We start from the raw sequence: 22,673 nt of genomic DNA, 5'->3' as shown, positions 1-22,673 counted from the left end.
CGCATTAATGTACAACTAAATCCTTAAACAAAGTAACAAAGTGATCTTACATGTGCAACAAAAATAAAAAAGGTCAACTTCAGCCAATCTTCCAATACAAAATAGTATATTTTATTTGCTCAGTTTAAAAACAAACCAGAACCTTAATGTGTAATGCAGCAGAATAACATTATATGCTTGGGGTACCATTGTCTTACAGCTAAACCTATACTGGTACATAGGGTGCCGTTAGTCCTACTCCTGCTCAGACTGAGTCATGTATTTTTGTTCTGTTTTAGACATCGATGAATGTACCAAGATTAACGCCTGCACCAAGCAAGCTACCTGCATTAACACCGTGGGTAGTTACCAGTGTAACTGCCTCCCTGGATACATCAAGCAAGATATTAACCAATCAGGAAAAAATGTCATTTGTGAAGGTAAGAAATTAGCCCAGGGCTGAACACTATGATCAGTCGGAGGGAAATATCCAGCAGCGAATAGCCGGGGGTTAATGGGGTTGGATCTAATTCCCACAATGGACATAGTTGTTGGTATACTGACAATTCTACTACACTAATCACAATGCTTTTACTATTCATAGTTATACAGGTACTTCTTTTTTGGTAAATATATTTACAGTACTGAACTTTGGACTTTTTCAACAAGTATAAACTATAGAACTGTGCAACATAAAATTGCAAAGAATCATATATTCCCAGTAATATACTGTGCTGTCCGGGACAGCAGCTGGTCACATGTTCTCTTCTTCCTTTTCCTGTACTGTGTGTGTGGAAGTCTAAGAGCCACCATTTTGCAATGTGCAATTATATGTTACTGTGTTAACCCTTAGTAAAAGTTAAAAGTAAGTCTTACCCACATGCTTCAGAGTCTCCGGCAAAGCTTGTGCGAGGTGCCTGAACAAATTTAATAAGGGACAAGACATTCCCTGTGTGGTAGGACATGAGGGGTAATTTACCAAACCTACAGTAGTTGGGACTTGTCTCTGCCATCTTAATTGAAGAAAGCAGCAAGGCTTCTGGTCTAATGGTGTCTGTGCGCCACCTTGGCAGAAGTCTATAGCAACATATCTAATAAGCATCCCAGAAGCAACACAGCAGTATTTTTAACAGCAAAATGTAATTAAAGCAGTAAAGGTGGCACACTAAGGGGCACATTAAGCAAAACGCTAACTTTCAGTCAGCCCTGCACATAGCACAAATCATAAAATTATACAAAAACCTTGTTTTTGAGGTTTTTGTATAATTTTATGATTTGTGCTCTGTGGATATGTATATTTTAAGCTCTTGATATACTATGAGCTTGTTACAGGGTTGGATAGTAACCCTGCACACTGTATAAATGAAATATTGGGGGTATATAAAGGAAGTGACACAAACATACCACACCTCGTCTCATGAAGCACTACATGGTGCGCAACGCATTAGGAGAGTGGGTACCATGAGGCACTGGGATGCACCTATCCATTGTCTGGTATAGTATGTTTTATATGTTAGTTTTTTGTTGATTTGTTTAATTTGAGCCAATAAATGTTGTTGTTATGTTGATTCGGGACCTATCAGTGGGATATAACTTTTAGATTCCCTTCCTTAACCTAATTTATTATGTAAAAGCAAAAGGAGGATCCTCCAGGGAAGGGACCTCTGCCATTGACTTCTACATGATTTCGACAAGTTTTAGCTGGCGAATTGTCGGATCTGGATTTTTAGCTGTTTTGTCACATAGTAAATAGTGATGACCGAATCTGTCCTGTTTCGCTTTGCCGAAAAATTCACAAAATGACAGCAAAATTTATGAAACAGCAAAAAATCTGCGAAACGTGTTTGATGAACTTTTTTTTGTCGCCTGTGTCTTTTTTTGTCACCTGCGCCCTTTTTTTACGTGACCGCGCCCTTCTTTGACGCGACCGCGCCTATTTAGACGCACCTTTCCCCCTTTTTAGCCGCAACTGTACCCATTTTGACTTGACCGCGGCTGTTTTGATGCGCAACAAATTTTTCTGCGCCGAGTTTTTGCCGAAAAATTACGAAACAGTATGCCAATGGTGCAATTCAAATGCAAAGTTGTGACTTTTAGAGCTAAAAATCCCAATCAGAAAGAAAAAATATCACACAGTTAGTAGATGCCCCCTTAGGGGCCGGTTTTGTTGTATAAGTGCAGGAAAAGTTCAGGTTTTCGTCGATAAAAAGGCCAACCAGAAAAATTGCGCTATAGTAAATGCCAACTTGAGTGTTTTGGGCTCAGCCTTTTGTCAGGTGAAAAGTGAATGAGGAGGGGGTAATTTACTATGAGTCAGGGCAGAAGTGCCTGGGGTCTGCTTGCACCTTGAATCGATTAAAAATCCAATGTGAGGTGAAGACTGAAGCAATGGTGTACGGCCTTGTCCTTATAAGTACAGGGTGCCATTGTGGCTCGGGTCCCATGCCGCTCCTGAACATTTGCATTTGAAGCTGAGGTATGACTAAGGGGGCGGTGCCTACATGCCTCCCCCCCAACCCCCATGAATACAGCTCTGTCAAACACTGGCACCACTGTATTCACCATCTATTTGGTTTCCAGCAAACCTGTGATTAATACATTTACACCCTGTATGTTCAACAGGACTGCAGCCAAAAATGAAATGCTTATGTCACTAATACTCTTCTCATCACGTAGATGTAACCAAATGCACAAGACCGACTGACTGTCCTGCAAATTCCAAGTGTGAACGGTCTAGCTGCTACTGTGAGAGGGGATTTAATAACCCAAAAGGAGGAACGAATATCAGGCGTGATGAGAACTGTGCAGGTAAGTGAAGATCAGAAACGTTGTTGCCCCACACAAGTTATTTATATGGGGCCCCCCCATGAACACAAGCCAGCAGTACCCAAATTTTGGCCACGCCCCTTGTATGTGCAAATAAAGAGTTCCATTGATTAATGTGCTCATAAGTCATTCAGTTTACTGGGGGTCAGTGGATTTCACCCTAAGTTTAACCCATTACCACCTTCCTGCCCCTGTTGTTGTGCTGGAAGTTACGTAAGTATTAACAAAAGTTACGTAAACTGCATAAGTTTAGGGGCCCAGTGATCTTGCTGTGGGGCCCAATAACCAGTCAGTAGTAGTTCATAAAAATAGCACAGTTAATTAATGTGCTAATAAGTCAGTATTTTAATTGGGGGGGTCCATGGAGTTCCTAAGTAAGTTACTTAAGTTTCTTTGAAAGTAGCGTAAGTTTTGCATAAGTTACGTAAATTGCATAAGCGTAGGGGCCCAATAACCAGTCACTGCCCTGCTGGAAAGCTCATGTAGGAGACGCTCATATAACTCAGTAAATGGATCCCAATATAAACAGCTGATGTTACTCTATAATAAGCAGTTCATATAAATAGTTAAAACGAATAATTAATGTCAGTCAGTTCATTGGGGAAAGTGGAATTTACCTTAAGTTTTATAATTCATTGGGGGTCAGTGGAGTTTGTCCGTTCTCTGCATTGTCCTTTGCTTGGTATGCAAGTTACTTAAGTTTCTAGGCAAGTTACGTAATTTTCTAGGCAATTTTTCAAATAAGTTACATAAATTGCATATGTTTTAGCGTTTGTTTTGTGACGTGACTGGGCCCCCTTAAAAAATATTTTTTTCAGGGCCTGGCACAATTGTACCCCCCCTCCCATGGTGGCCCTGAGTATAGACTAGACCTTTGCTGTTCAAGCCCTGTGGTTGGAGGCTGAAAGCACAACCTCTGGTCCAGGCACCCTGCTCATAACAAAGTTGCAGATAAAGGAAATAAATCAGTAAATCAACCACATTTTCAAAAATATCTACGACAAGAAATATGTTTTTTTACACCAAATATCTACCTGATTGGATTATATATCAACCTAACAAAGCAGAGTCCCCCCTGCAACTTCCCACCCCCATGGGGTAGCCCGATATTTTGGAAACTACCATTGCCTTATGAAAGACATGTCAGCCCCTGTTAATCAAAGATGGTGCTAATTTTTTAAAGGAATTTTAGAGAAGACATAAACCAAACAGAGCCTCATGCACTCTGACCATCCACACAGGGCTAACTAGCTTGGGGCTAACAGCTTGTTCAGCTGTTTCAGGAATGTGTGGCTCCCAAACATATGGATGTGGCTGATGGGTAAAAACTATTGGAATCATCTGTTCTAAGATATCTATTGATTAGGTCTCAGGAAGAAGAGATCTACTGCAAGTGGATAAAGGGAGGTTGGCATTCCAGAATCTTCCTATAGGCAGGGAGGCTTTAAACTATACCCCCAGAATGAACACTTAACTAGCAGTTAGTTTATATTATGTTAAGTGGCCTATTAAAGAATCTCCCCAAACTGGAATATATATATCAGTAAATATTGCCCTTTTACATCCTTCCTCAGCTGACAGGAAATAATGCAGCTCTAACAGGAAGTAGTGTGGGAGCAAAAGACAGAACTCTGCCCATTCATTGGCTGATGGGGCCTAGCATGTATGTGTGCCTTGGCTTGTTTGTGTGCACTGTGAATCCTATGATCCCAGGGGGCGGCCCTTAGTACTTAAAATGGCAGTTTTCTATTTAGGATTACCCAATAGCACATACTACTAAAAAAGTATATTTATATGAAAATGGTTTATTTAGATGAAGCAGGGTTTTACTGTTTAAGCAATATATTTTTATAGATACCTACATTGTTTGGGGGAATAGTTTTTCATCAAGGTACTAGTGGGCCCTGGGAAACATTTCATTGGTGGGACCCCACTGCTCCAATAAATTTGTGCTAGAATAACCCAAGCACATGAAGTTCAATATAGTAAGGCAGGCAGTGGAGAAACAGTAGACATGATTCCCAGGTGTGCCAGACCAACAGCCCTGGGAGCAGAGAAATGACAACATGGCGCAACAAGGAGAAAAGGCAAAGTAATGAAAATAAACAAAGTGTAGAGCTCTTCCATCTCTGCAGGATGCTTCTGCCAAAAGTTATCCTGCCTTCAAGAGATCTCTAAAAACACATTTATTTAGAGAAGCTTACCCTAATCTAGTTTAGCAATACCCTGTGCCCAACCTCTCACAACTCTCTCATGCCCATTCCCACACCTTGTGCTTCAACCCTTTCTCCTTGTAGATTGTAAGCTCTTTTGGGCAGGGCCCTCTTCACCTTTTGTATGGGTTATTGATTGCTTTATATGTTACTCTGTATGTCCAATGTATGAAACCCACTTATTGTACAGCGCTGCGGGATATGTTGGCGCTTTATAAATAAATGTTAATAATAATAATCCTGGTGGGCCCTGGACAAATGCCCCTTTTGCCCATTTATATAAACGTCCCTGCTTTTAGGAATCTAGCTTTAGTTTTTCACAGTTTGCCACCCTTTTTATTGAGATTATTGTGATATATTCATGGGAAATAAATGTAAGGGCTAACAGTGTAGTTGGCAGTATGTTGCTTTTTGTGGCCGTGGGTTTGTGCTACACTTGTCCTGTTGATGTATTGCAGATAGAGATGAATGTCTTCTCAGCCCATGTGCCTACCCAGCTGTTTGCAATAATATCCCAGGCAGCTTTTCCTGTGACTGCCCTGAGGGTTATACCAAGTACGACATAATTAGAGGGAGCCGGAATCTCACTTCATGCACAGGTAATGGGCAGTGCTACACACTGGCACCTATTCTATTGCACAGGCAGATAGATGGACCCGTTACAGCAAAATACTAACCTTTATAAAATACAGGTATGGGACCTGTTATCCAGAATGCTCAGGACCTGGGGTTTTCCGGACAAGGGATCTTTCTGTAATTTGGATCTCCATAACTTAAGTCTGCTAAAAATCATTTAAATATTGAATAAACCCAATAGGACTGTTTTGCCCCCAATAAGGGGTAATTATATCTTAGTTGGGATCAAGTACAGGTACTGTTTTATTATTACAGAGAAAAGGGAATCATTTAAACATTAAATAAACCCAATAGGGCTGTTCTGCCCCCAATAAGGGGTAATTATATCTTAGTTGGGATCAAGTACAAGGTACTGTTTTATTATTACAGGGAAAAGGGAATCATTTAACCATTAAATAAACCCAATAGGGCTTTTATGCCCCCAATAAGGGGTAAATATATCTTATTTGGGATCAAGTACAGGTACTGTTTTATTATTACAGAGAAGAGGGAATAATTTAAACATGAAATAAACCCAATAGGGCTGTTCTGCCCACAATAAGGGGTAATTATATCTTAGTTGGGATCAAGTACAGGTACTGTTTTTTATTATTACAGAGAAAAGGGACTCATTTAACCATTAAATAAACCCAATAGGGCTGTTCTGCCCCAATAATGGGTAATTATATCTTAGTTGGCATCAAGTACAGGTACTGTTTTATTATTACAGAGAAAAGGGAATCATTTAACCATGAAATAAACCCAATAGGGCTGTTCTGCCCCAATAAGGGGTAATTATATCTTAGTTGGGATCAAGTACAGGTACTTTTTTATTATTACAGAGAAAAGGGACTCAGTTAACCATTAAATAAACCCAATAGGGCTGTTCTGCCCCCAATAAGGGGCAATTATATCTTAGTTGGCATCAAGTACAGGTACTGTTTTATTATTACAGAGAAAAGGGAATCATTTAACCATTAAATAAACCCAATAGGGCTGTTCTGCCCCCAATAAGGGGTAATTATATCTTAGTTGGGATCAAGTACAGGTACTGTTTTATTATTACAGAGAAAAGGGAATCATTTAACCATTAAATAAACCCAATAGGGCTGTTCTGCCCCCAATAAGGGGTAATTATATCTTAGTTGGGATCAAGTACAGGTACTGTTTTATTATTACAGGGAAAAGGGGAATCATTTTTAAAAATTAGAATTATTTGCTTATAATGGAGTCTATGGAAGATGGCCTTTCCGTAATTCGGAACTTTCTGGATAATGGGTTTTAAGATAAGGGATTCTATACCTGTACTACAATTTAGTAATTCAGGAGAACAGAGGGGTCATTTGCTATGAGGGGATGCACATCATTTCTTGCACCCAATAGCAGTTATTGTTACTTTTTATTACTCATCTTTCTATGAAAGTCCTCTCCTATTCATATTCCTGTCTCTCTTTTAAACCGCTGCCTGGTTACTAGGTTAAAATGGACCCTAGCAACCAGATGGCTGCCATAATTCCAAAGTAGAGAACTGCTGAATAAAAAGCTTAATAATTAAATAAAAATGCAGATAATAAAAAAATGAAGACCAATAACAAACCGTCTCAGTATAGCATTCTCTACATTGTACTAAAGGGTGAAAAACCCCTTCAAGTACAGATCTTACACCCCAAGGTAAATATAAATGTTTGTCTGTGTTAATCAACTTGTAAGGATCTTACAATCAAAATCTGGTCCATAATATTATTATATTGCAGAGATAGAAGGATTTTTTACAAGAACCTCTCCTCCAACAACTGTCATCACCTCCACTATCCTCCCAGCCACCGACCCTTTTACCTGCCCTGTTGGGTATGCTGTGATTTCAACAGCAAATGGCATGGAGTGCTCAGGTACAATAAACCACTAGGATATTAGATGAACAATAAATCTCCCTACACCACATCCCTGAATGCAATGAACATGTTGTTAAGCTCCTTTGCTTTCATGAATGACACCGTTTACATAGCAAATAATTCACTCTCCCATTTAAAATGTTATTCTTGAACCAACAAATGTATTTGTAGCTGTAATATTGGTGTGTAGGCGCCATCTCAGTGCATTGTGCCTGAGTCTGAGCTTTCAGAAGGAGCCAGCGCTACACATTAGAACTGCTTTCAGCTAACCTATTGTTTCTCCTACTCCCATGTAACTGGAGGAGTCCCAAGCCGGACTTGGATTTCTTACTATTGAGTGCTATTCTGATACCTACTGGGAGCTGCTATCTTGCTCCCTTCCCATTGTTCTGCTGATCGGCTGCTGGGAGGGGGGGGATATCACTCCAACTTGCAGCGCAGCAGTAAAGTGTGACTGAAGTTTATCAGAGCACAGGTCACATGGCTGTGGCACCCTGGGAAATGAAGAATATGAATATAAACCAAACAGAGCCTCATACAATCTGACCATCCACACAGGGCTAACTAGCCAATCATAGCCCTTGTTCAGCAGTTTCAGGAATGTGTGGCTTCCAAACATATGGATGTGGCTCATGGGTAAAAACCATTGGAGACATCTGTCTATTTTCTAGGGCAGGGACCCCCATCCTTTTGTACCCATGAGCAACATTTAAATGTAAAAAGAGTTGGGGAGCAATACAAGCATGAAAACGTTCCTAGGGGTGCCCAATAAGAGCTATGATTGGCTATTTGGTAGCCCCTGTACAGACTGGCAGCCTACAGGTTCACCTGGTATTCAAAAATAAGCACCTGCTTTGAGGCCACTGGGAGACAAATTTAAGGGCTTGGTGAGCAACATGTTGTCCGTGATCCACTGGTTGGGGATCACTGGTCTAGGGTATCTATTGATTAGGTCTTGGAAAGAGGAGATAAAGATTAGGTCTTGGATAAAGGGAGGTTGGCATTCCAGAAACCTCTTATAGGCAGGGAGGCTTTAAAGGAAAACTATACCCCCAAAATGAATACTTAACCAACAAATTGTTTATATTATGTTTTTGATTAAAAATCTCACCAGACTGGAATATATATATCAGTAAATATTGCCCTTTTACACCCTTTCCCTTGAGCCGCCATTTAGTGATGGGCTGTGTGCTCCCTCAGAGATCAGCTGACAGGAAATAATGCAGCTCTAACTGTAACAGGAAGTAGTGTGGGAGTAAACGGCAGAACTCTGTCCATTCATTGGCTGATGGGGCCTAGCATGTATGTGTGCCTTGGCTTGTTTGTGTGCACTGTGAATCCTATGATCCCAGGGGGCGGCCCTTAGTACTTAAACTGGCAGTTTCCTATTTAGGATTACCCAATGGCACATACTACTAAAAAAGTATATTTTTATAAAAAATTTAGATGAAGCAGGGTTTTACATATGAGCTGTTTATGCAATATATTTAAATAGAGACATTCACCCCAAAGGTAAATATAAATGTTTGTCTGTGTTAATCAACTTGTAAGGATCTTACAATCAAAATCTGGTCCATAATATTATTATATTGCAGAGATAGAAGGATTTTTTACAAGAACCTCTCCTCCAACAACTGTCATCACCTCCACTATCCTCCCAGCCACCGACCCTTTTACCTGCCCTGTTGGGTATGCTGTGATTTCAACAGCAAATGGCATGGAGTGCTCAGGTACAATAAACCACTAGGATATTAGATGAACAATAAATCTCCCTACACCACATCCCTGAATGCAATGAACATGTTGTTAAGCTCCTTTGCTTTCATGAATGACACCGTTTACATAGCAAATAATTCACTCTCCCATTTAAAATGTTATTCTTGAACCAACAAATGTATTTGTAGCTGTAATATTGGTGTGTAGGCGCCATCTCAGTGCATTGTGCCTGAGTCTGAGCTTTCAGAAGGAGCCAGCGCTACACATTAGAACTGCTTTCAGCTAACCTATTGTTTCTCCTACACCAGTGTAACTGGAGGAGTCCCAAGCCGGACTTGGATTTCTTACTATTGAGTGCTATTCTGATACCTACTGGGAGCTGCTATCTTGCTCCCTTCCCATTGTTCTGCTGATCGGCTGCTGGGACGGGGGGGGGGATATCACTCCAACTTGCAGCGCAGCAGTAAAGTGTGACTGAAGTTTATCAGAGCACAGGCCACATGGCTGTGGCACCCTGGGAAATGAAGAATATGAATATAAACCAAACAGAGCCTCATACAATCTGACCATCCACACAGGGCTAACTAGCCAATCATAGCCCTTGTTCAGCAGTTTCAGGAATGTGTGGCTTCCAAACATATGGATGTGGCTCATGGGTAAAAACCATTGGAGACATCTGTCTATTTTCTAGGGCAGGGACCCCCATCCTTTTGTACCCATGAGCAACATTTAAATGTAAAAAGAGTTGGGGAGCAATACAAGCATGAAAACGTTCCTAGGGGTGCCCAATAAGAGCTATGATTGGCTATTTGGTAGCCCCTGTACAGACTGGCAGCCTACAGGTTCACCTGGTATTCAAAAATAAGCACCTGCTTTGAGGCCACTGGGAGACGGCCCTTAGTACTTAAACTGGCAGTTTCCTATTTAGGATTACCCAATGGCACATACTACTAAAAAAGTATATTTTTATAAAAAATTTAGATGAAGCAGGGTTTTACATATGAGCTGTTTATGCAATATATTTAAATGTTGTTAAGCTCCTTTGCTTTCATGAATGACACCGTTTACATAGCAAATAATTTACTCTCCCATTTAAAATCTTATTCTTGAACCAACAAATGTATTTGTAGCTGTAATATTGGTGTGTAGGCGCCATCTCAGTGCATTGTGCCTGAGTCTGAGCTTTCAGCCAGTGCTACACATTAGAACTGCTTTCAGCTAACCTATTGTTTCTCCTACTCCCATGTAACTGGAGGGGTCCCAAGCCGGACTTGGATTTCTTATTATTGAGTGCTATTCTCATACCTACTGGGAGCTGCTATCTTGCTCCCTTCCCATTGTTCTGCTGATCGGCTGCTGGGAGTGGGGGGGGATATCACTCCAACTTGCAGCGCAGCAGTAAAGTGTGACTGAAGTTTATCAGAACACAGGTCACATGGCTGTGGCACCCTGGGAAATGAAGAATATTGGGAAATTTCAAAATTAAATTAAAAAAAAATCTGTGATTTCAATGCAGGATTCTGCTGGAGAAGCTCTATTAACTGATGGGTTTTGTAAAAGGTTATAGCAATATTTGTTGGTGAGCAACATGTTGTTTGTGATCCACTGGTTGGGGATCACTGGTCTAGGGTATCTATTGATTAGGTCTTGGAAGGAGGAGATAAAGATTAAGTCTTGGATAAAGCGAGGTTGGCATTCCAGAAACTTCTTATAGGCAGGGAGGCTTTAAAGGAAAACTATACCCCCAGAATGAATACTTAACCAACAGATAGTTTATATTATGTTAAGTGACCTATTAAAGAATCTCACCAAACTGGAATATATATATCAGTAAATATTGCCCTTTTATATCCTTTCCCTTGAGCCGCCATTTAGTGATGGGCTGTGTGCTCCCTCAGAGATCAGCTGACAGGAAGTGATGCAGCTCTAACTGTAACAGGAAGTAGTGTGGGAGCAAAAGGCATAACTCTGTCCATTCATTGGCTGATGGGGCCTAGCATGTATATGTGCCTTGGATTGTTTGTGTGCAATGTGAATCCTATGATCCCAGGGGGCGGCCCTTAGTACTTAAAATGGCAGTTTCCTATTTAGGATTACCCAGTGGCACATACTACTAAAAAAGTATATTTTTATAAAAATGGTTTATTTAGATGAAGCAGGTTTTACATATGAGCTGTTTATGCAATATATTTATATAGAGACCTACACCCCAAGTTAAAATTGAATGTTTGTCTGTGTTAATCAACTTATTAGGATCTTAATTAAATTAAAATTAATCAAATTAATTAATTAAATTAAAATTAAATTCAAATCTGGTCCATAATATTTTTATATTGCAGAGATAGAAGGATATTTCAGAAGAACCTCTCCTCCAGCCACTGTCATCACCTCCACTATCCTCCCAGCCACCGACCCTATTACCTGCCCTGCTGGGTATGTGATGAGTTCCACAGGGAAAGGCATGGAGTGCTCAGGTACAATAAACCACTAGGATATTAGATGAACAATTCATTTCCCTACAGCACATCCCTGAATACAATGAACATGTTGTTAAGCTCCTTTGCTGAGCTTTCAGAAAGAGCCAACGCTACACATTAGAACTGCTCTCAGCTAACCTATTGTTTCTCCTACTCCCATGTAACTGGAGGAGTCCCAAGCCGGACTTGGATTTCTTACTACTGAGTGCTATTCTGATACCTACTGGGAGCTGCTATCTTGCTCCCTTCCCATTGTTCTGCTGATCGGCTGCTGGGAGGGGGGGATATCACTCCAACTTGCAGCGCAGCAGTAAAGTGTGACTGAAGTTTATCAGAGCACAGGTCACATGGCTGTGGCACCCTGGGAAATGAAGAATATGGCTAGCCATATGTGAAATTTCAAAATTAAATAAGGAAATATTATGGCAATATGGCATCCAATAAAAAGCATTCAGTAGCTCTCACCTTGTATAGAATGCAATCCAAGCCCATATGGACTGGGAGCCATAATAGCATTAGAGCAGGTGGATGGGAGTTTTTACAATGTATTGCTCTATTCATGCTACTATTCTTATATAGAAGGAAGATCACCAGCATAAGGACAAACGGTAAGGTGGGAAAATTAATTTGGGGGGGATAAACCTGTTTGTTGCAAGGCTAAACTGAAGGATTAATTATAGCAGAGGTTCCAAAACAAATGTAAGGCAGTAATCTTCCAGTGGCCACAAAGTACATGCCATTTTTACATTTCTGGCTTGGGGGCAATTATTGGAAGCACAGAGATGCAGTTTTACTCCAAGTAGAGCCTCCTGCAGGCTGACAGGCCACATGGGGCTACCAAATAGTCAATCACAGCCGTTATTTGACACCCCCAAAGAACTTTTCTCATGCTTGTGTGGCTCACGAGTAAAAAAGGTTGGGGATCCCCGATGTAGGGGAAGGCCCAGCCTGAGGCAGTGCACTGAGTGAGCCGGTCTCATTGTTACATTAGTGCTCTATATTTGATTTGCTGTTGTAGATATGGAGGTAAGTACATTGTTTATGTATATTTGTATTAGTTATATTTAGTATGTCAAGAGGGCAGAAATAATTCTTGGGTCGTTCTTTCTCCTACTCATTGCTCAGAGTTGCCTGAAATTCTGCAGACATTTGATGGGTAGTTCACCCTTAAGTTAACTTTTAGCATGTTAAAGAACTGCCTATTGTAAGCAACTTTTCAATTGGCCTTCATTATTTAACTCTTTGCAGCTTTCAAATGGGGGTCACTGACCCCAGCAGCCAAAAACTATTGCTCGGTGAGGCTACAATTTTATTGTTACTGTTACTTTGTAGGGAAGCACCGAATCCCGGATTCAGTTTGGGATTCGTTCCGAATCCAGGCTTTTTTTTGAAGGATCCAGTTTCGGCCGAATCCACGGTCCCGGCCAAATCAAATCCCAATATGCTAGTTAGAATTTGGAAAGGGTTAAATGGTCAGGGGAAAATTTTTTTGGCGTGCAGCGATTTTTAACCCCTTCTGATCCTATTTAGCGTATTCTAATTAGGATTTGGTTTGGGATTCGGCAGAATCCGTCAGGGTGGGTTCGGCCGAACCCAAAAAAGTGGGTTTGGTGCATCCCTATTACTTTTTATAACTTATTTTTTATTCAGGTCTTCTCCTATTCATTTACCATGCCCTCATTGAAACTTCTCCCTGGTAGCTAAGGTAATTGGGACCCTAGCAACCAGAATGAAGACCAATTGCAAATTGTCTCAGAATATTACTCTCTACATCATACTAAATTTGAACTCAAAGGTGAACAACCTCTTTAACTACCAGCCAACTGCAGTTCCACTTCCATCACAAAGATGCCTTTGTATCAGATTTGTTGGTCTTGTCCATCACCAGCATTTTGCGCTGCCATTTTCTCTGTAATTCACTCCTGGTACAATGCATACTGCAGGCTTTGAAATAATGAAATTCTTTATAATTATAATATTTCAGTATTCATTTTCTTTTTCTTGCTTTCCAGCAATTAAAAACTTATGTGAGACATATCTGCAAGAGCAAAACAAAACTCTGAGTTATTGTAATCAAGAGGTGAGTAACTTAATCAAATGTTAATTAAAATGCAAATGCATGCAAATTTCTCTGCACTAAAATGATCAAATTTTACCAACCTCAGGTACTAGACTTCCTGTGCCCATCTGAATCTGCTTAAAGAAAGTCCCCTTCCCTGAATGGGACTTGCTTGGTTATCATTAGTATTAGTACCTTGATCATAGCCTTCATATAGGCCAGTGCTGTCCAACCTCTGTGGTAGCAAGAGCCGGGATTTTTCTGGCCTACATGGCGGAGGGCCAATAATGGAACCACTTTTGACCACTCCCCTTTTTTAAACTGCACCCACAAACCACACAAATGATATCACCATTAAGATCATACCCACATTAATGGTGCAGCAAAAACCCAAATGGTTGGTGCTCACTGTAGGGATATCATCCTTTCTTCATTTGTAAAAAAATTATATTATGTCATATTTAGCCATACTCTGTCTGCCCTGTGCTGCCTGTGTGTGCCATACACTGTCTGTCCTATGCTGCCTGTGTGTGCCATACTCTGCCTGACCTACCCTGCCTGTGTGTGCCATACTCTGCCTGTCCTACGCTGCCTGTGTGTGTCATACTATGCCTGCCCTAGGCTGCCTGTGTGTGCCATACTCTGCCTGCCCTATGCTGCCTGTGTGTGTCATACTCTGCCTAACCTACCCTGCCTGTGTGTGCCATACTCTGCCTGTCCTACGCTGCCTGTGTGTGTCATACTCTGCCTGCCCTACACTGCCTGTGTGTGCCATACTCTGCCTGTCCTACACTGCCTGTTTGTGCCATACTCTGCCTGCCCTATGCTGCCTGTGTGTGCCATACTCTGCCTGCCCTATGATGCCTGTGTGTGCCATACTCTGTCTGCCCTATGCTGCCTGTGTGTGCCATACTCTGCCTGCCCTATGCTGCCTGTGTGTGCCATACTCTGCCTGCCCTATGCTGCCTGTGTGTGCCATAATCTGCCTGACCTACCCTGCCTGTGTTTGCCATACTCTCCCAGCCCTATGCTGCCTGTGTGTGCCATACTCTGCCTGCCGTATGCTGCCTGTGTGTGCCATACTCTGCCTGCCCTGCCTGGTGTTGGGGCTTATCCATGCATCCTTTATTCTTTTTACGAAGGCCAAATCATGTTTTCCAGAACTATCATTTCCAAACAGGCAAAGCTAGTATTTTTGTATTTTGCTTATTTACTAATACTCCAAAGCACTTTGCAGGGTTCTATCAATATTTTCAAAGCCTATTTATAAAGCTTCAAAATGTTTCCACTGGAGTCAAAGCAATGTTAAAATACATGTATATTTAGTGCAGAAAACGAAGTCAAAGAAGTAAAATGTTGAAACACAATTCTTCCAAAACTGTTATGGGTAGTAGAACAATTAATTAATTAATTTTTGCATTTTTTTTTTGTCATACATTCATGCATTTTACACAACTGAAATACCCTTTTCCAAATAGGGTTTTATTGTTTGTGTGTAAAAATGCAATTTAACAGATTTAAAAAAAAAAAAAAAAAAGCTTTCTTGTAATCTGTCTGGAATAATTTTTCTTACATATTTTTCAGGATCCCCATTGCCATCTTCAGAGGTCCATTTACCACATCCTGAAATCTTCTTGCCAGAATGGAACCAATTTAGACATTGAGGTAAGGGAGAGAAGTTTGGTTTGGAGAGAGATGGTTAAACATGGGGAAAAAACAATGACCGACCACAATTTTTTTTTCATTCTATTTTTTGCTCTGCCTTTTCTTTCTTCTTGTTCAGAGATCCACAACGTTTTTTATTTGTGAGTCACAGATGGTGTTGGTGAGCAACACAAGCATGAAAAAGTCCTTTGGGGATTCTAAATAAGGGCTGTGATTGGCTTTTTGGTAGCCCCATGGGGACTGCTTGGAGTAAAACTGTATCTCTGTGCTTCCAAAACTTGATTCCAGGCCAGAAATTTAAAAATGGCACCTACATTGAGGCCACTGGGAGCAACATCAAAGGGATGGGGAGCAACATGTCCCAGTGGCCTCAATGTAGGTTGTAGGTTGGGGATCGCTGTTCTTGTTATTCACTCTCAGTCTCTCCCCTTCTATTCACTCATCTCTGTAAGTGACTTATTGATTTTCTCTCCATCCTCCTCAATATCTATCCACAGAACATCACAAATTCTGCCTCTCAGATCCTCAGCAACGATTCTTGGTCTAATCTCAACTCTTCTGAAGTCAGAACTGTTATCAATGGACTCCTGGGGAATGTGGAATTATCAGTATTGGAATTATTTTCTATAAATCCCACCAATCGCAATTTCAGCACCCCTGAGATAGGTAAGAATATAATGTGTACTTACAGAAAAGCTGCATACACTATGCAGTAGCAGAACATGCAGAACAAAGTCTGAAGTAGGTAGGGTGCAAAACAGTTGTGTAAATAATTCAGATTTTGTAAGTTATATTAATACACTTTGAGCTGAAGTAGGGATTTATGTAATCCCAAAAGCTTGCATTTTATAATCTACTGAGTTAGCCAATTACAGGATTTACTTTCACCCACCCTATCAGGTTGTAAATAAAGTTACATTCCCTAAATCATTTTAGGATCATTGAGGCAAAAAAGAACTAACAGAAGCACCTAGATATTCTAATCTGTGTGTAACTGTTATTTCTTGTTTATATTGATTCATTAAATACTATAATGTATAAGTTCCACTCACTTTGGGGCTTCTCCTCCCCATTGAGTTTTTAGAATAACAATGTATAGGCGCTCTAACCTGAATGGGATAGGGGTGGGATGGGGTGTACCTGTTTATATACTGTGCTACATACTTCTGGCAGCCAAACATGGAGGCTACTTAGTGGTAGTTATGGAGTGGTTAGATAAATGTTAGACCATAAAGGGATCCAGAAAATATAGAAACCTTTTGTCCAGTATAATAAGACTGCTAAAGAATGGTCCTCTTAGTAAGGCTTTTTTTGTGGATCATACCGACCTGTGTATACATTTACCCTCCTCATCTCCTCAGTTATCTCTGCACCTTTTTGATTAAGCTGTCACTAATGGATTTTTATGTGTAAAACATTTTGTTTTACACATAAAAAAGTTTCTACAGAAATTCGTTGGCATTATATACATAGTAACATAGTAAGTTAGGTTGAAATAAGAAATAAGTCCATCAAGTTCAAGCATAATGTCTATATATAACCTGTCTAACTGCTAGTTGATCCAGAGGAAGGCAAAAACTCCATCTGAAGCCTCTCTAATTTGCCCCAGAGGGGAAAAAATTCCTTCCTGACTCCAAGATGGCAATCGGACCAGTCCCTGGGGCAACTTGTACTAAGAGCTATCTCCCATAACCCTGTATTCCCTCACTTGTACTAAGAGCTATCTCCCCTACCCCTGTATTCCCTCACTTGCTAAACAGCCATCCAACCCCTTCTTAAAGTTATATAATGTATCAGCCAGCACGACTGATTCGGGGAGGGAATTCCACAACCTCACAGCTCTCATAGTAAAAAATCCTTTCCAAATATTTAAATGGAACCTCCCTTCTTCTAAACAGAGTGGGTGCCCTCGTGTCAGTCGAAAGGACCTACTGGTAAATAAAGCATTAAAGAGGTTATTATATGATCCCTTTATATATTTATACATTACACAAACCCAACTTGGCCAGTCTTTCCCCATAACGGAGACTTTCCATACCCTTTACCAGCTTAGTTGCCCTTCTCTGGACCCTCTCTAACTCAATAATGTCCCGTTTGAGCACTGGAGCCCAAAACTGAACAGCATATTCTAGATGGGGCCTTACCAGTGCTCTGTAAAGGGGAAGAATAACCCCCTCCTCCCGTGAATCTATGCCCCTTTTAATACAGCTCAAAACCTTGCATTACATTACAGCTATTATTAACACTAATTTTGTTTTTTTTTCCAGATGTTGCTACCAAGGTGGCCCAAGAAAACTGTTCTTTCCTAACCATAACGGTGGGACTCAACAGGATGCAAGTGTCATGTGACCTCCTTCCTAAACCCGAAGGTCAGACACACTATATCTAGTGCTGAGGGTGTTAAACATATTAGGGATGCACCCAATCCACTATTTTGGGATTCGCCGAACCCCGAATCCTTTGTGAAAATCTGAATCCTGCTGAAAGAGGCCGAAACCCGAACATAATCCTGGATTTTGTGCATCCCTAAAACATATTATGACGTTGTAACGTTGAGTCTCTTTTCTCCAGACGGAGCTGTCTTCATTTCATACAGGAACCTCGACTCCAGGTTAAGTGGGAGTTCCCTGCTGGATTTGGAAGACCCTGAGGAAGAACGCACTGTATTGATTAATTCACAGGTGGTGACTGGAAGCATCACAAGCCAAAATAAGGAAAACTTGAACCCCCCGGTAACCTTCTACCTGAATAATCTGCAGGTCAGTGGAAGAACTTTGTAGTGTGAGCTTTCTAGCAGAAAACTAGCAATTCTCACCTGGATGATGCCCACATTGATGACATTTCTATAATGTACTGTAGTAAAATATCTGGAACTCTAACTCCATAGTGCTATATTTTCAAAATGCAAAACACGGCATCTACCTAATTATTTCTTTCATTCCCTAAAGATATATCTCTCAAAGTAGTTCCACGTTATACCTACAGTAAAGTGTTTAAATTTGTCTAAATGGTATCCCGCTAGTAGCCTGAATATAACCCTATAGGGTGTAATGCATTGCCAGTATGTATCCCCCCTACCAAGTCAGTTGGTATTGTTGTAGAAATACTATGTTTATGTTAAAAATGTTGATTTGTATTTCTTTTAGGCCCCAGACACTTCCAAAATATCTTTGTGTGTATACTGGGATCCCAAGCTGAGTGGATGGTCCCAGAGAGGCTGCAACATCATATTTTCCAATATCTCCCACACCCTCTGCTCCTGTGATCATCTCTCCACCTTTGCGGTTATCATTGCTCCCTGTGATATAAAGGTAACTCCATTTCCCTGATTGTGTCTTAATACCAAACCCAATGATTGTGTGTCCTACTAACAGCAACTATCCACACACTGAGCCATCCTGTGTCACTGTATATATCTCTCCAGTGACAATGAAATTCCATTTATATCTTGAAAAACCACACTAAAATGCGCCATTCTGTAGAAGAAACCATTATTCTTCCTGAGCACTGGGATATCAACAGGCCTTTTGGTGAGACCATTTCAAACGCCTGGACTTTGGGAAAGATCTTAACTAAAACTGGGCTTCTAAAATGGTACTTTTGGTTCAGGCTATACTAATGGCAGCTGACATGTGTGCTGGGTGGTGGTTGCTAGAAAATTATTCTTATTGTTATTATGTATTTGTATAGTGCAGTGCTTTCCAATTTCTGTGGTACTGAGGGCCTATGTTTCTGGCCTACATGGTGGAGAGCCAATAAGGGAAGCCAGTTTTGAACACTCCCCCTTTTTAAATTGCACCCACTTCAAACCCCACTCATGTTATCACAAGAGCTTTAAAGACCAAACCCACATTAATGGTGGTAGCGCAGCAAAAACCCAAATGGTTGGTGCTCCCTGTAGGGATATCACCTTTCATTCATATATAAAAGAATTATATTAGGTCATATTAAGACACACCCTTATATCCATATGGCTCCTCCTTCCCTGTGGATAGCACAGCAACCGCCAGCATATAATTATACACTCTGGGGACCATATAATGACTATTTCCAAATGCTAACAAACTTCTAGTACAAACTCCTGCCAGGTTCACCTCCCTCAAGGGCAGGCAGAGTATGGCTACTCAGGCAGCATAGGGCAGGCAGAGTATGGCACACACAGGCAGCATAGGCCAGGCAGAGTATGGCACACGCAGGCAGCATAGAATTGGCGAAGTATGGCACACACAGGCAGCACAGGGCAGGCAGAGTATGGCACACAGAGCCTGCACTATGCTGCCTGTGTGTGCCATACTCTGCTTGCCCTGTGCTACTCTGTGTGTCATACTCTGCCTGCCCTATGCTGCCTTTGTGCGCCATACACACAAGCACCATAAGGCAGACAGTACATATAGTGACACAATGCGGGCTGCCAGTTGGACAGCACTGATATAGTGGATAGAGTACCCCCTATTGTAAAATATATTGATTTTATAAGTCACTGAGGAGTTCCATGACCCTATAAAAGCACAAGGCCAATGGCCGAGTGTATGCTTCAAAAGGGCCCCTTTTTTAAGGGCTTACAATCTAAAACTATAAGAGGGTAGGTAGGAGACACAAGATGTAGAAATTGGCAATATCATGATTTTGCCCGTGTGGCTTTTAATATTGCTTGTAGCAATGGGCAGTGGCAAATAGTGTATGCTAAAGAAATGCTCAGCTACATGAGGTTAAGTTTCTCTAAAGATATGTTTTAAGGTAGCCATGCACCATAAGATCTGCTCATTTGGTGACGTCACCAAACGAGTGGATCTTCCCACCAATATGCCCACCTAAGGTATCGGAGTATCGGATATCGGAGTAATTCGATCATTTGGCCCTCGGCTCTAACGATCTAATTACAACGGGAATAGGACCATTCGGAGCAAGGACAACATCAATGAGTTGATCCAGTCCCTGACCCAACAGGAAAATCAGACCTGCCTGAGTAAAGGTCCCCATACACGGGCCGACTATAGCTGCCGATATCGGTCCCTTGGACCGATTCGGCAGCTAATCGGCCCGTGTATGGGGAGAACAGAGCGGCCTGGCCGACCGATATCTGGCCTGAAATTGGCCAGATCTCGATCGGCCAGGTTAGAAAATCTGGTCGGATCGGGGACCGCATCGGCTCGTTGATGCGGTCCCCGATCCGACTGCCCCATTGCCGCCCACATAATCCGATCGTTTGGCCCCAGGGCCAAACGATCGGATTATTTTTTTTTTTTACCTAAATGCTCCCCGATATCGCCCACCCGTAGGTGGGGATATCGGGGGAAGATCCGAGCGAGAGGATCTGCTCGTGTATGGCCACCTTAACAGTCCAGATATTGTCAGGTAGGCCCATTACGGGTCTTCAAGCACAGGTAGATAAGCTGCTGAATTGGTCTGAAGGACCCGAATCGCCAGCTGAAATCTGCCTGTGTATGGCCACCATTATACAAGTGTATGGTAGTAATAAGATAAGATAATTAAAAAAAGAAACGCTCAGAAAATATAAATGTATTGTCTGTGGTACACAAACGGAAAACACAACAGCACTTTGAATAATGTAAGGAATTAAGTAGAGATATACATCATATAAATATCAAATCATACTGACTTACTATAATCTCAACATACTGTAATTACTTTTCTCTTGAACAGGTTGATCGTGGCCTTCTCTACATCTCTCGCATTGGTCTTGGTGTATCTGTTCTCTGCCTCTTTTTGTCTCTTGTCACATTCCTCCTGTGCCGGTCCCTAAGGAGCGCTCACACCTCCATGTTGATAGCACTATGCGGATGTCTCTTTCTGGGACAGCTGATCATCCTGTTTGGCCTACCCCAAACCCAGTTCAGAGTAAGTTATTAAACTCATTCTTTCATTAGAAGTTCCAGCGTTGAGTAAACTTCTCCTGTTTCCTCAGACAGCAATCACTTGCTGTTTTATATCTTATCACTCAGTATGGATCCAATACAGCTCTGTGCTTGCCCTGTGTGTACCCATGCAATTGTATAATATGCTATATTAGGTTGTTCTCCCACTCACAATGGCTCTGTTTCACAGATACTCTGCTCTATCATTGCTGGCTGTCTCCATTACATTCTCCTCTGTGCTTTCTGCTGGATGACTCTGGAGAGTGTCCTCCTCTTCCTCACTGTGAGAAACCTGAATGCAATGAACTACTTGACATCCCGACGCTCTCACTTCCCAACTGCCTGTATCATTGGGTTTGGGGTTCCCGCAGTTATAGTGGCCATCTCAGCAGCAGTTCGTTATGATGGATATGGTACAGGGAAAAGGTACAAACACGTACATTATTAACTATATATTAACTATATATATAGATATATATACAAACTTTTTTGAGTTCATGAAGTACAGTGCTGAAAAAGGGACTTATTATAAACACAAAGGTAGAGTGTTCATCTATGGTCTAATATAACACCAAAGAAGTCAACTATTTTTGCTGTGAAACCAGTTTACGAAAGGCCCATAGCTAATGAGGTCACAATGAAGTCCAAACTGATGCTTTATTGACTTAAACCATCTACCTTATTATTTTTATGTTTATATCAGATCTAGGCAGGACCCTAATAAGGACAGACAGCCATATAAGTAAATGACTATTTATATCAACTTGTGTGATAGTTATAAGTCACTGGGAATGATATGATTCTCTGTTTGGTTCCTTGCAGTTGTTGGCTCAGTCTAAATCTCATTTGGAGTTTCCTCGGCCCAGTTTGTGTCTTCATCACTGTGAGTTCTTAAGCTCTAACAATGTATTATCTGATCTTTAATATCTCTCTACTAATGCACACTGGGTATAACCTATAATAGAGAGGAAGAAATAACTTTACTGTACTAAAGTGACAGTTATACACACACACACATACACACACACAGATACTGTCCATCCATTATTATTTTTCATTTCTTTTCTTTTTTGTCCCATTGAATTTTTATAGCAGGTAAAAAGACATGAGTACAAGCTTAATCAACATAATATTATGTTTTTTTATTTTCTTTAGAATGTATTTAGAGCTGTGATTTTTTAAAAATCAAAATGTATCAACCAGAAATATTAAAATACACATTTTATTACGTGAAATATGAATTTTCTGTTTCCCTGTTTATTTTTATAATGTGCCTTGTGTCTACGTCTGTCATTTTTCTATATTTTTTATTATTTTACTTGACCAAATTTTTTTTATTTATGATTACATTGACC

General features: G+C 40.9%; 1 protein-coding gene across 3 annotated transcripts in view; it reads left to right on the top strand.

Moving 5' to 3' along the window:
• Positions 1 to 22,673, top strand: part of LOC100490939 (adhesion G protein-coupled receptor E1) — a 32,986-nt gene that overhangs the window by 8,118 nt on the left and 2,195 nt on the right. Inside the window, exons 4-18 of one of the 3 annotated variants that reach the window (XM_031899355.1) lie at positions 279 to 419; positions 2,656 to 2,787; positions 5,477 to 5,617; positions 7,388 to 7,522; positions 9,121 to 9,255; positions 11,581 to 11,715; positions 13,731 to 13,798; positions 15,362 to 15,442; positions 15,940 to 16,108; positions 17,710 to 17,811; positions 18,014 to 18,201; positions 18,589 to 18,753; positions 21,107 to 21,301; positions 21,509 to 21,744; positions 22,141 to 22,201. In XM_031899355.1, coding sequence (XP_031755215.1) covers positions 279 to 419; positions 2,656 to 2,787; positions 5,477 to 5,617; positions 7,388 to 7,522; positions 9,121 to 9,255; positions 11,581 to 11,715; positions 13,731 to 13,798; positions 15,362 to 15,442; positions 15,940 to 16,108; positions 17,710 to 17,811; positions 18,014 to 18,201; positions 18,589 to 18,753; positions 21,107 to 21,301; positions 21,509 to 21,744; positions 22,141 to 22,201 — 2,084 coding nt within the window. The remainder of the gene's footprint in view (positions 1 to 278; positions 420 to 2,655; positions 2,788 to 5,476; positions 5,618 to 7,387; positions 7,523 to 9,120; positions 9,256 to 11,580; positions 11,716 to 13,730; positions 13,799 to 15,361; positions 15,443 to 15,939; positions 16,109 to 17,709; positions 17,812 to 18,013; positions 18,202 to 18,588; positions 18,754 to 21,106; positions 21,302 to 21,508; positions 21,745 to 22,140; positions 22,202 to 22,673) is intronic. The other 2 variants (XM_031899356.1, XM_002935421.5) reach the window with 2 other exon arrangements.

This window comes from Xenopus tropicalis, chromosome 3, assembly GCF_000004195.4.
Source record: "Xenopus tropicalis strain Nigerian chromosome 3, UCB_Xtro_10.0, whole genome shotgun sequence".
In the NCBI taxonomy this organism is placed as follows: Eukaryota; Metazoa; Chordata; class Amphibia; order Anura; family Pipidae; genus Xenopus; species Xenopus tropicalis.
This window is presented reverse-complemented; position numbering and strand designations above follow the sequence as displayed.